Raw genomic sequence first — 13,756 nt, forward strand, 5'->3', positions numbered from 1 at the left:
AGAAGCACACACTAAATAAATCACACAATATACCATAGAATCTTAAGGCTCTTTATATTAGTCTAATATCCCTACTACTTTAACACGTTTTAGTTAATTAAACAACACAATACTACTAAGATTCAGACAGCAGTCTAACAGCGAGACAGGTGCTATTTGGTCTTTTGCGCCAAGTGTCTCATTCCCCGTTGGTGCTCGATGCAAGGAGCTACTTTCTCTCAGAGGACGAGCCCATTCTCTTGAGGCTAGAGTAGCAGACTTACAAGAGCTGAGGCAGCCAGAGATACATAGAAAAGACCTACCTCCAGGGGTTGCCTTGGAGGAGGGAGGTGTCCTTAAAGGAGACCATCACCCTGGTGAAGTACGAAGTAATCCAGCGGCCAGGACCTGCCCACAAAGGGATGCATTATTCTCTCACACCGAGAATGTTGTCTCCAGGAGCTTCTGCCCGGGAGGGAAAGATTAGGACAGCTGTCATAACTGGTGATTTTATCATTAGGCATGTAGATAGCAGGGCGGCTCTTGAATGTGAGGATCACCTGGTCACTTGCTGCCTGGTGCGAGGGTGGTGGACCTCAGCGTTACCTAGATAATTTAGGCTCTTAGGTAGAAAGCTGAAATCCAGATCTCCAAAGTAGCATTTTCGGAATTGCACCCCATTCCATGCACAAGACCCAAGAAGCAGACAGAGCTCCGAAGTCTCAATGCATGGTTGAGACGATGGTGCAGGGATAAAGGATTTAGATTTGTTAAGGACAACATTCTGGGAAAGGGGGAGTCTATTCCGAAAAGATGGACTCCACCTTAACCGGGATGGAACCAAGGCTGTTGGCATTAACATTTAAAAATGAAATAGAGCAGCTTTTAAACTAAAATGGTGGGGTGGCAGGAGAGAACCAACAATCGCCCAGAAGCACATGGTTCAGTGTGAAGTAACCTTGACGGATACTAATGAACAGGACATTTAGGGAATCCCAATAGACAGGTTTCAACAATGGTGAAAGAAAGCCAAGAGTGTTTAAGGGGAGAGCAAACTAAATGATGCAATTTTTTTTTTGTACCCCGCACTTTCCCACTCATGGCAGGCTCAATGCGGCTTAGGTACATACTAGCTGTGTAGGTGTAGCCTGGAACAGAATAAAACAGGGCCTAGGAAGGAGGAGTTGAATTATAGACACTGAACAAATTCTGCAGAACTGCCTGTCCAAACTGACTGTCGGCTATCCTGATCCAAACAGAAGTGGGAAGTAAATGTATGGATTGAAGACCACTTTGCAGCCTTGCAAATCTCTTCTATGGAAGCTGATCTCAAGTAGGCTACCAACTCAGCCATGGCTCTGACACTGTGAGCAGTGTCATGTCCCTCAAGGGTCAGCCCAACCTAGGTATAAGCAAAGGAGATGCAATCTGCTATCAAACCTGAAAATGTGCATTTGTTGATGGCTGCCCCCAACCTTTTGGGGTCAAAAGAAACAAAAAACTGGGTGGACTGTTTATGGGCTTCAGTCCGCTCCAGATAGAAGGCTAAGGCTCACTTGCAGTTTAAAGAATGAATTTACACTTTCGCCAGGATGGACATGAGGTTTTGGGAAAAATGTTGGCAGAACAACTGACTGGTTGAGATGTAACTCAGAAACTACCTTGGAACTTAGGGTGAGTGCGGAGGACTACTCTGTTGTGCTGAAATTTAGTATATGGTGGATAAGCTACTAGGTATGGTGCTCACTGACTCTGCGAGCTGAAGTGATCGCCACCAAAAATACAACTTTCCAGGTCAAACACTTCAGATGACAGAATTCAGAGGCTCAAAAGGAGCTTCCATCAACTAGGTGAGGACTATGCTGAAATCCCATGAAAGAGTTGGAGGTTTGGTAGGGGGCTTTCAAGCTCATTTTCAAAGCACTTAGCCTCCCAAAGTTCCATAGAAACCTATGGAACTTAGCCTCCCAAAGTGCTTTGAAAATATGCCTCTATGTCAACAAAAAAAACTCTGATAAAGTGATCAACTAAAGACTGTACAGAGATGGATTTGCCTTCCATATGGTGATAAGCACCAACTGCACCGAGATGAACCCCTACAGCGTTGGTTTTCAAACCAGAGAGGTGCAGGAGGTACTCAAGCAGTTTTTGTGTAGGGCAAGAGAAGGGATCCAAGGCCTTGCCCTTACACCAGACAGCAAACCTTTTCCACTTAAAAAAGTAACACCTCTTAGTGAATCTTTCCTAGATGCCAGCAAAATACAGGAGACATCATCAGGCAATACCAGGGCTTCAGAGATCTACGCTCTCAACATCCAAGCTGTGAGGGCCGGGGATTGGAGGATGGTATGCAGAAGGGAACCCTCATTCTAAATGATAAGGGTTGGAAAACAGACCAATCTCCACGGATCTTCAAAAGACAACTCCAGAAGAAGAAAGAACAGAATCATGGTGCTCTGATCTTGACAGAGTTTTAGCAAAGTCTTTATGAGAGCTATAAGAGGATACAAACACAGAATATCCTCCCCCCAATGTAAGAGAAAGGCATCTAATGCTAGTCTGACACGTGACCCGAGCTAGGAGCAGAATGGAGGGATTTTGTTGTTGAGATGAATGGCGAAAAGATCCACTGAGGGGGTACCCCACTCTCGGAAGATCTTTCGGGCTATTCCCATGTTTACTACTACTACTAATTTCTATAGCGCTACAAAGCATACGCAGCGCTGTACACCATACACAAAATCAGTCCCTGCTCAAAGAGCTTACAATCTAGATAAGACAGGTAAACAGACAGAATTAAGGGTAGGGAATAAAGAGGTGAGGGATAAAGGACAGGACAAGTGAGTTAGGAGTCAAATGCAGTGGTAAAGGAGGTGAGTTTTGAGTTTGGACTTGAAAACAGCCAAAGACAGGGCTAGACGTATAGACTTGGGAAGTCTATTCCAGGCGTGAGGTGCAGCGAGATAAAAGGAACGGAGTCTTGAATTAGCAGTAGAGAACGGGACAGATAAGAGAGATTTATCTACAGAACGGAGTACTCGAGAGGGGACGTAGGGGGAGACAAGAGTGGAGAGGTACTGGGGAGCGGCAGAGTGAATGCACTTATAGGTCAATAGGAGAAGTTTGAATTGAATACGGAAACGGATAGGGAGCCAGTGAAGTGACTTAAGGAGAGGGCTAATGTGGTCATAGCGACTTTGGCGGAAAATGAGTCGCACAGCAGAGTTTTGGATTGATTGAAGATGAGAGAGATGGCTAAGAGGGAGGCCGGTGAGAAGTAGGTTACAATAATCAAGACGAGAGGTGATAAGAGTGTGGATAAGGGTTCTGGTAGAGTGCTCAGAGATGTAGGGACGGATTTTGTGGATGTTATAAAGAAAGAAACAACAGGTTTTGGCAATCTACTGAATGTGGGCAGAAAAGGAGAGAGAGAAGTCAAAGATGACCCCAAGGTCACGAGCTGATGAGAGAGAGAACGAAAGTGCCATCCACCGAAATAGACAAAGGGGGGGAGAGGAGAGGTAGGTTTAGGGGGAAGATGAGAAGCTCGGTTTTGGCCACGTTAAGTTTCAGATGTCGTTGAGTCATCTAGGCAGCAATATCAGATACGCAGGCTGAGACATTGGTCTGGATGCTGGTTGAGATTTCAGGGGTAGAGAGGTAGATTTGGGAGTCATCCGCATAAAGATGGTATTGAAAGCCATGGGATGATGTTAGAGAGCCAAGGGAAGAAGTATAGATGGAGAACAGGAGAGGACCGAGAACAGAACTCTGAGGTACACCGATAGGTAGAGAGATAGAAGTGGAAGAGGATCCACCAGAGTGTACACTAAAGGTGCGAAGCGAGAGGTAGGAGGAGAACCAGGAAAGAACAGAGCCCTGGAATCCAAATGAAGACAGTGTATCAAGGAGTAGGCTGTGATCAACAGTGTCAAAAGCGGCAGATAGATTGAGAAGGATGAGGATAGAATAGAGACCTTTGGATTTGGCCAGGAGCAGGTCGTTGGAAACTTTTGTTAAGTGCAGTTTCAGTTGAATGAAGAGGGCGAAAGCCAGATTGGAGTGGGTCAAGAACAGAATGAGATGAGAGAAAGTCAAGACAGTGGGGGTAAACAGCGCGTTCAAGTAACTTGGAAAGGAAGGGGAGGAGGGAGATGGGTCGATAGTTGGAAGGACAGGTAGGGTCAAGTGAAGGCTTCTTCAGGAGCGGTGTGACCACAGCATGTTTGACGGCATCAGGAACAGTCGCAGTGGAGAGAGAGAGAGATTGAGGATATATGACAGATAAAAGGGGTGAGAGTAGGAGAGATGGAGTTAAGAAGGTGGGTAGGAATGGGACCAGAGGAACAGGTAGTTCATTTTGAGGAGGAGAGAAGATGTGATGTTTCGTCATCAGTGATCTCAGAAAAGGACGGAGGGGTTGAAGAAATAGGGGAACAGACAAGGGGAGGGAGAGGTGGGGGTGGTTTGGTACAGAATTCGAGGTTTATCTTCTGAACCTTGTCGTGGAAGAACTCAGCTAGGGTCTGGGGAGAAAGTGAGGTGGGAGTTGGGGGTGGAGGCATCTTGAGCATGTATGGTATCCGTATGTTTCCAATGAGGTCAGCGACCTCTTCCACTTTCTTTCCAAACAAGTTGTCCTCTGCAGGGCACATCCAACAACCTCTTGAACTATTGGTTCCAGGTCAGACACATGCAGCCATGAGAGTCTGCGCATCTCACACCCATGTCAGAGGGTCTGGACATAACATCAAAAGTATCAGAGGCACCCCTGGCCAAAATTTTCAGGTACTACTACTATTTAGCATTTCTATAGCGCTACAAGGCATACGCAGCGCTGCACAAACATAGAAGAAAGACAGTCCCTGCTCAAAGAGCTTCCAATCTAATAGACAAAAAATAAATAAAGTAAGCAAATCAAATCAATTAATGTGAACGGGAAGGAAGAGAGGAGGGTAGGTAGAGGCGAGTGGTTACGAGTCAAAAGCAATGTTAAAGAGGTGGGCTTTCAGTCTAGATTTAAAGGTGGCCAAGGATGAGGCAAGACGTAGGGCGCAGCGAGACAGAAGGCGTGAAGTCTGGAGTTGGCAGTAGTGGAGAAAGGAACAGATAAGAAGGATTTATCCATGGAGCGGAGTGCACGGGAAGGGGTGTAGGGAAGGACGAGTGTGGAGAGATACTGGGGAGTAGCAGAGTGAGTACATTTATAGGTTAGTAGAAGAAGTTTGAACAGGATGCGAAAACGGATAGGGAGCCAGTGAAGGGTCTTGAGGAGAGGGGTAGTATGAGTAAAGCGACCCTGGCGGAAGATGAGACGGGCAGCAGAGTTTTGAACTGACTGGAGAGGGGAGAGGTGACTAAGTGGGAGGCCAGCAAAAAGCAGATTGCAGTAGTCTAAACGAGAGGTGACAAGGGTGTGGATGAGGGTTTTGATAGAGTGCTCGGAAAGAAAGGGGCGGATTTTACGGATGTTGTAAAATCTCTTTATACTTTTCCTCACATATTACTAACAATTTTATTGAGCGACCTTGAGCTTGGGAGTCACCACTTGTATGGCAGAAATATACAGGCTGTGCATGGAGAAAACAGAATTGCGTTATCCACTTGTGAGAATTATAGGCCTGCTTGTCCTTGGAGAAGGAGAAATTAGATCTTACCTGCTAATTTGCTTTCCTCTAGTCCCTCCGGACAGGACCAGGATTGGACTGATGGGTTGTGCACGCCTACCAGCAGGTGGAGACTGAGAAAAAACTGTGACTCTAGAGATCCAATAAGAGCCCTGGTCACGTGACCCTAGCCTCAGTATTTGACTAACAAAGCAGAAAAGAAAGAGAGAAAGATAAGCTTCTGTGCCGTATGGAATTCTAGCAGCCACAAATCACTCGGCAATGCCAAGTATTAGAGCTCACCAGCAACTCTCACCAGAGAAGTGGTATGGCTCAGTTGTATTATAGGGCTCCTGCAACTCTCAGTTGTCTTATAGTTCTCCCGCAACTCTCAGTTGTATTAAAGGTCTCCCGCAACTCTCACCAGAGAAGTGGTATGACCCCTTAATAAAGTGTTATATATCTATATACCAGGAACTGGGCACCCCCAACAACTCTCACCAGAGAAGTGGCATGGCCCTCTTAAAGTTTTATATATATAGATACATATATACATACATAGACATATACCTACACATATATACCAGCCACTGAGGCAACCAGCAACTCCGAGCAGAAACGTGGCACGGGCCACCTAAAGTTCCATATATACTAGCAGCTTGTCATAGTCTTTTTTTTTTTTTAAAGTATTCCATTGAAAAGATGCCGAAATATGGGAGGGGCCTGGTCCGGTCCGGAGGGACTAAAGGAAAGCAAATTAGCAGGTAAGATCTTATTTCTCCTTCTCCAAGGACAAGCAGGCCTATAATTCTCACAAGTGGGTAACGCAATTCTGTTTTCTCCATGGACAGACTGTATATTTCTGCCATACAAGTGGTGACTCCCAAGCTCAAGGTCGCTCAATAAAATTGTTAGTAATATGTGAGGAAAAGTATAAAGAGCTACCTGAAAATTTTGGCAGTGGTGGTGAGTTGAAGCATTTACATGGAAGAGTGCAAAACCACCTGTACCAACATTTTCTAAAAAGCTTAGATGGACCGGACAAGGATTGGACTGATGGGACGTACCAAAGCAGTAATCTTAAGGGAGGGACCCTATCAAAGCCGCTAAGAATATGCGAGTTGCATAGATCACCTCCTGGCGACAATGAACATGTAGAGTGCATATCAATTAAAACAAAATGAAGCTAAGCCCAAAATGGCACCTTTCAACATGAGCACCTAGGGCACCAAGAAGTAAGATAGGTGAAAACACTCTCCAGAGATGGTACCCCAGTGAGCAGACAAATAGAGGATATGAATTCCATAATCTGTCGAGATATAGTGAGGCCGAAACAACTAAAAAAAAACCTCACTCCAACTGACCAGAAGGACCAAAAAGAAGAACCAAATAGCTTGTAACAGCTCTCTAAATATATAAGAGCTCTTTTCATAGGTAGCATATAATTTCCTGTGATCTTGACCTTCCGCAGAAGACCCCAGACCAATAAGAAAAAAGTGATGGTAAAAGATGAAAATAGGAAAGTACGGTAGATAGAAAAGAAGTACCCAGATGCAGAAGTACTGCCTACATAGACGTTCTTGCTCCTTGGAAAAAAATTCCAAAAAGAAAAAACGGAAACCTGCATGAAAGAAACTTGCAGAACCTACTCTCCTAGCTGAAGCCAAGACTACTAAAAGCACTGTCTGAAGACAGTAAGAAACCATAAAGGAAACCAGAAGATCTCGGACTATCGGGCGAAGAAGACTAACTCCCTATCATTCCATGGTCTGACAATGTTGCTAAGGCACAGAGACTGAAATTGGAGAAGAGAAAACTACAACTACCAAAGACGCCGTCCTACTTAGCAAGGCTGGATGCCTGTGTCAGCTGGAGAGCATGCGCTAGCCTGAGTAAGAGATAAACAAAGAGACCAGACAGAGGAAACGAGAAATTGCAACTACAAAAGACCCTGTCCTGCTTATCAAGGCTGGATGCCTGTCCCAGACAGAGCATGCGTTAGCCTGAGTACGAGAGAAACAATGAGGCCAGACTGGAGAAGAAAGAAACTCCACTAGACAAAAAGGAAAAAAAGACAGCCCCAAACGGCAACTTGGTATCCCGGCAAGGAAACATAAGGGTTATGCTTCTGAGATCCCAATGCCTGATCGAAATGCCTAAATGCCGACCCTGAAGAGAAGACCGTCCTGCCTGAATGGGACGGTATGCTACCTGGCTTGGCGGATGGTAAATCCATACAAATGACCCCTCTGGAATAAAACAGAGGACAGCACACTGCACTGTTCGCTAGCTTACACTTTAGTCTGCTTATAGAGAAGAAAGAAACATGGGGGAAGAACAAGAACTACATGTCAAGCCTGTAAAGAGACCACATGCGAACCCTGTAACAAAATAAACTGACCACCTTGAAAGGAGGCAACACGCCTTCTGGCAGATTTTCCATAGGAAAGGATGTGCCTTCTGAACATATGATGACCCCCGATCTATCAGGGGACCAGATGTCTATATTGAACGAAGATAAGAAGGTAAGAAGGCCCCAGACTTGCCAGGAGACCAAAAACCATTCTGCCAGAACATAAGATAGAATCAGTCCTGCCAGAGAACAAGATTGAGTATTTTGAAATACCAGAGGACAGGAAAAATATTCCGGACGAATAGAATATGTCACAATGCCGACATAAGACAGAGTGCTCATAATAAATCGGTAGCCCCTAGGGAAAACTACTTGATCTGAGAGTGACTGACAGTCCCCTAGAGTGCCAAAATGCCACCCAGAGGAAAAGGTAAATGGCAACGTAAAGAGACCAGATGCTAGCCCTGGAAGCAAATCAAATGCCAATAGCAATGGAGGAAAAGTAAGTTTCCATGAAAAGAGACCACATGGTAGTCCTGGAAGGAAAAAACCGAAGGCCCCATAACCAACACAGAAAGGTCAACACTGATAAAGAAGATTGGAAATGCTTCAGGACACTCAAAAAGAGAAAGAGCACGGAAGTGCAGCTGCAAAAGGCAATTGCCAAGAGAAAAAACCTTGCCACCATGTCGCAGGTAACCCCGAAATGCATCCTGAAGACAATAAAATTGCACCTCTCGGACTGTGGCCTGCTGACAAGCCAGGTCTTTTTGTTTACTTCTTTTTTAAATAGCCATGCGTGAAGAAGAATCACCTCTTTTCTGAGGGGTAGCATAACTATGGTGAACTTTTAGAGACTGAGTCTGAGAGAAATATGCAGAACAGATTCTGTCAGCCAAGGTGCTGCACGAAACTCCACAATGAGGAATCGAAGGAGTTGGTGATAAAGACTTGAGCCTTTAAAAGCGCGCTGGACTGCAATGAGAGTCCAAATAGGATGAAAGACACTTCCTTCTTAGGAACTAGAAAGTAAAAAATTGCATTCTGAAGAATCGAGCGAGGCCATGGTGTAAGGACCAAGAGCCCTTGTAGGGAGTTCCCTACTTTACCTCCCTTGCCGCGAAAGAGATAGGGAAAACTGGTGAAAGCCATCCGAGAGAAAGATGGCGAAGTGCAAGGCATAACTGTCTTAAATACACCACAAGAACCACTGGCCAGAGGAAACAAGAAGATGAGTGCCCTGTAAGAGTAGGGCCATGGACCAGTGGCCAAATACAAGTAGAAAAGAATGGTTTCCTGACATAAACAGATGAAAGTGGCCTGCCACTATGATATTATGACAGAAAAGAAAACAAGTGAGGACAACAGTATAGATAAATATGCACCCAAAGAGCATATGTCACACCAGAGAGAAAAAAGGCATAGCATTGCTGACACCGAGGTAGCTATAGTGCTATATGCACAAATTAGCCGCCAGACCCGCCAGAATTCTGAAGAAATATATAGAACAGAGTTCATACCACAGAAGGAAGGTAAAGTACTTGCTAACCTAGAGTTAGCTATAGGTCCATATGCAGAAACCAGCCTTCAGGCACATACGATATCTGAAGAAATGTCTGAAAGTATAAAACACACCATGCAGCAAAATGCCTTAAGATGCTGCTTCTGTAAGAAAAACCCACTAGAGGCTTAGCAAAAGAAACTATACGTTACCTGGAGATTAGTGTTGTTTAAAATTCCCTGTGACTCTAACCATGCTTGAGAAAAAAAAACTCTGGGAATGCATAATTGGAAATCCTGGCCTCTGTAAAAACTGAAAGTACAAACGCGTAGTATGTACAAACGTGTAGTATGTACATACCTTCTAGAGAAAGAAAGAAATAGCAATATGAGACAGCCCCAACACTGGGAACCCAGAAATCAAGATTACCCCAGTTACCAGAGCAAGCAGCCTAAAATAATTTGTGCAGAGCTACTGTTTGCAAATTGTGAGGACAAAGGCGCAAGAAAGCCAGCCTTCCGTATAAAACATAAATTGTATAAAATAGGCTAAATCTGGGCGAGGCTAAATCTGGGCGAGCCATGGATTTACTTGTGGAACTGAATATGAAACATCCGTAAAGCCATACTTGCTGGAACATGTGGAGACCAGGTCAAGGCAAACAAATAAAATTTTCCATCTCCTGAGATTCATCAAACTCCACTGCTTCAGTTTCTCTCTGCACCGTAGAAGAAAAAGAAAAAACAGAGAAGTGCTGCGCCTGAGAAGCTACAGCTGCTGTAACAAAATGGCGGCCTTCCGCGCCACAACTGAAAGAAATAACAGAGAGCAGAAAAAACAGGCACAATGGACCGGGCAAAAACGAAGACATATGGAAGCGCTGACGCCGCCCGAAGAGCTCCCGAAGAAATGCGTAACTCCGCAAGAACTGTTACACTCCGGCGCTGACAAAAACATGCCCCGACGAAAAACAAAGCTTCGCGCCTTTATGCCCCATCGAGAAACAAGAACTTCGCGCCCTTGTCTTCATTTTTTTTAAAGAAAACGGAAGAAAAAATTCTGATGAAGTAAAGACTAGATAAAGCCCCGAAAAAAAAAAAAGTCGGAGCCGAAAACGATTAGACTCCGGCGGAGACAAAAAACTGCTGCAGCGTCTCCTGCATAATGGAGCTCTCTCCGCCCAAAAAAGCAACACATTTTTTTTTAAAGGAGTTGACTTAGAAAAGAAAATTGCTGAAGAGTAAAAGAATAACACAGAGCTGCCTGCTCATTAGTAGCCTGGGGATTTTTTTTTTTTAAACAGCTTGCTCGTTAAAATGTTGGGGAAGGAAAAATATTTGTACTTTTAACTTGCTATAGTGGCTGCCTCTCCCAAAGACATACACCTTTCTAAACAAAGGGTAGCCCTTCCCAGCTAAGTAAGGGGGGAGGGACTCGGGGACACCCGAGTTTAACACCCCCAGAGGCTGTAAAAGAAAGAACGGAAAAGAAATCTCTATCTGACCAGCGTCTAACAGAGAATTCCTAGGCACAGAAGAAGAAGTAGCATTGTTGTTCTTATTATTAACCTCTGAAAGAGAAAGAGAGAGACTAAAGGGCTCGCTTCCTACCTGCTGGGAGACTGAGAAAATACTGAGGCTAGGGTCACATGACCAGGGCTCTTATTGGCTCTCTAGAGTCACAGTTTTTTCTCAGTCTCTACCTGCTGGTAGGCGTGCACAACCCATCAGTCCAATCCTGGTCCGGAGGGACGCTAAGGAATGGGTGTTCTCTGTAGACAGGTATTTCTTCCACACAATCCCTCCTTCCCAAACCTGAACTGAAGCATGTTAAGCTGCGAACTGAGGAGTATGCAGTACAGAAGATACAGTATTGGTTAGAGCTGGCGGGAATTCCCACACATGCATTTAAGTCTTTTCTAGAGACTTCGCTGCTTGGAATCCTCTCCAGCTCGGCACTGCTACCCAGTGACATAACCACTTATGTGGCTAAAATATCCAGCTGTCTATGGAGAACATCTGTTACAGAAATGCAACTATTTTTTTGTTTAGAATTCCCCACAGAATAACAAAATAAAGCTCTTTAAGTTGATAACTTAGTGGTATGTATCTAGAGCATTTCACGGTTTCCTAGTTAAGAGGGCCAGAGGTACTCAGGAACCTAAAGGTCAGTATCAAGATTTTATAAATCTGACTGTGCTGACTTGCTTATATTTTTGTCTAGTACCATAGGGCTACAAGATTCTGGGAACCAGGTTGCAAAAGTGCCTGCAATTTAGATTCTGGCACTTGACAGATAAGATGCTGGTAAACCCCACCAGGGACAGGGAGTTGAGGCAGCTGACAGGACAAAAGCTGGTAGTAAAGTTCCAGTGGCAGCTGCAACAGCTGCTGGCAGAAGAACAGCAACTAGCAGCAGAGAGGAAACCAAAGGAAAAAGTATGGCGTATGGAATGAGTTGCTGGAAGGAAAAGTAGCAAAAAGACAGCAAAATAAATAGCCAAACAGAAAAAAAGGCAAAAAAGGCAGAAAAAATAATCCTAGAAATTTTTAGTAGATAGCTTTCTACCCCTATAGTATCAAAGCACATTCAAACAGACAAATGTGTTCCTCAGAGGAAAAACTGGCATTTTAGGAAGTTATTATATGCCATAACTGATCTCACAGGCACACTATATTTCAAGCATACACATATGCTCTCTTTTCCTGTAGCATGTCCAGAAGGCAAGAGGTTCACGCCTACCCACAGCAGCCCTGTCATCCACTGTTGTAGAATAAAACTAGAACACTACAGTGTGTCAGTGAAATTAGCTACACTTTCTAATGTCATAAATACCTCCATGTCCATCATACACCGAGAACATAGCTGTCTCACTGTCCAATTCGGGAATGCAATTATGGGCATCCTGGAATAAATAAAAATACAAATATTCAATAAAATCTCCAAATTAAACACAAACCAATAAGGATTAAACACAATTAAGTAATGTCACATCACTTCTGGGAATAGATGTTGGGCTTCAGGACTGTGATTTAAAATTTTGGTCCAACTCCCCCCCCCCCCCCCAAAGACACCGCCCCCCCCCTTCCAGACTTACTTGAAAAACGCCCTGGTAGTCTAAGGTACAGCAGGCAGCAGCCATCCCCAATAACCGCTGCCTGTGAAACTCGGTGCTCAAAATGACAGCTGCAACCTCTACCAGTAGTTTTGCAAGACTACCACTACAGCTGCTATTTTGAATGCTGAGCTGGCACAGATAGCTGCGACTGCGACTCACTGCTGCCCACTCTCTACACTACATGGGATGGGGGTGCATGCTCAATGGAGTCTACAGTAGTCAGCAGTTTAAAAAAAATGTTGACTGTAGTGGACTGAATGCATTAATGCAATTTTTAAAACTGTCCTTAATATCTGTGCATTAATTACACACTAACAGCAATTAATCAACAGCACTAAGGGTAAATTAGTTCTTACCTGCTAATTTTCTTTCCTTGAGTCCATCTAGTCTAGTCTAGAACCCACCTGTGGTTTTGGTTTCAGTTTTTCTATCTCCTGAAGCGAAAAAATTTGGCTAGTTTGTTATTCCTGTTGGATCTTTAGTCTGGAGGGGTTCTTCGTTGAGCGATTCATTAATTCGTGGAGGAGTTTTTTTTCCTTTTAATTGCCCTTGCTCTTCTGTTTTGTTGTGATAAATAATGACTGGTTTATGGGGTTGCACAAGGTTCTTAAGTGATGACATCACAGGTCAGTAGTTCTCAGTCTCCACTTACTGGCAGGACAGCACAAACCCAAGGGACTTAAGGAAAGAAAATTAGCAGGTAAGAACTAAACTAATTTACCCTTCCTTATCATCCCACCAGACTAGTCCTCAAGCTTGGGATGTATCAAAGCAATACTTACTGAGGACAGAACACTAAAATCTTTACTGCTAAACACTGCGGCTCCAAGGGTCACATCGCTTTGAACTTGAACATCCAAGCTATAGTGACAGATGAAAGAATACAGATTGCCACTGCTGCTTTGCAAATTTCATTAGAAGGAATAAGGCGTGCTCCAACCAAAAAGCAGACTGACTCCTTGTAGAATAAGCTTTCAAAACTTCTGGCATTGGATGACCATGGAGAATATACGCAGAAGCAACAGCCTCTTTGACCCATCAAGTGATTGTCACTTTTGATGCTGGTTCCCCTTTACGAGGGCTCCACTGAAAAGAATAAAGAGCTTATCTGATATCCTTACTGCCTCCATACTTCAAGTAATTCAACATGTGTCCCACACTCAATCTGTACTATGCAACTGCACCACCCTTATTTTTAA

The 13,756-nt window shown here is 44.2% G+C and overlaps 1 protein-coding gene across 1 annotated transcript in view; it reads right to left on the reverse strand.

Moving 5' to 3' along the window:
* The window catches only part of PPM1G (protein phosphatase, Mg2+/Mn2+ dependent 1G), a 194,513-nt gene that overhangs the window by 163,207 nt on the left and 17,550 nt on the right, over positions 1–13,756 (reverse strand). The window contains 1 exon segment of the mRNA XM_030198590.1: positions 12,275–12,344. Coding sequence (XP_030054450.1) covers positions 12,275–12,344 — 70 coding nt within the window.

This window comes from Microcaecilia unicolor, chromosome 3, assembly GCF_901765095.1.
Source record: "Microcaecilia unicolor chromosome 3, aMicUni1.1, whole genome shotgun sequence".
NCBI classification, from domain to species: domain Eukaryota; kingdom Metazoa; phylum Chordata; class Amphibia; order Gymnophiona; family Siphonopidae; genus Microcaecilia; species Microcaecilia unicolor.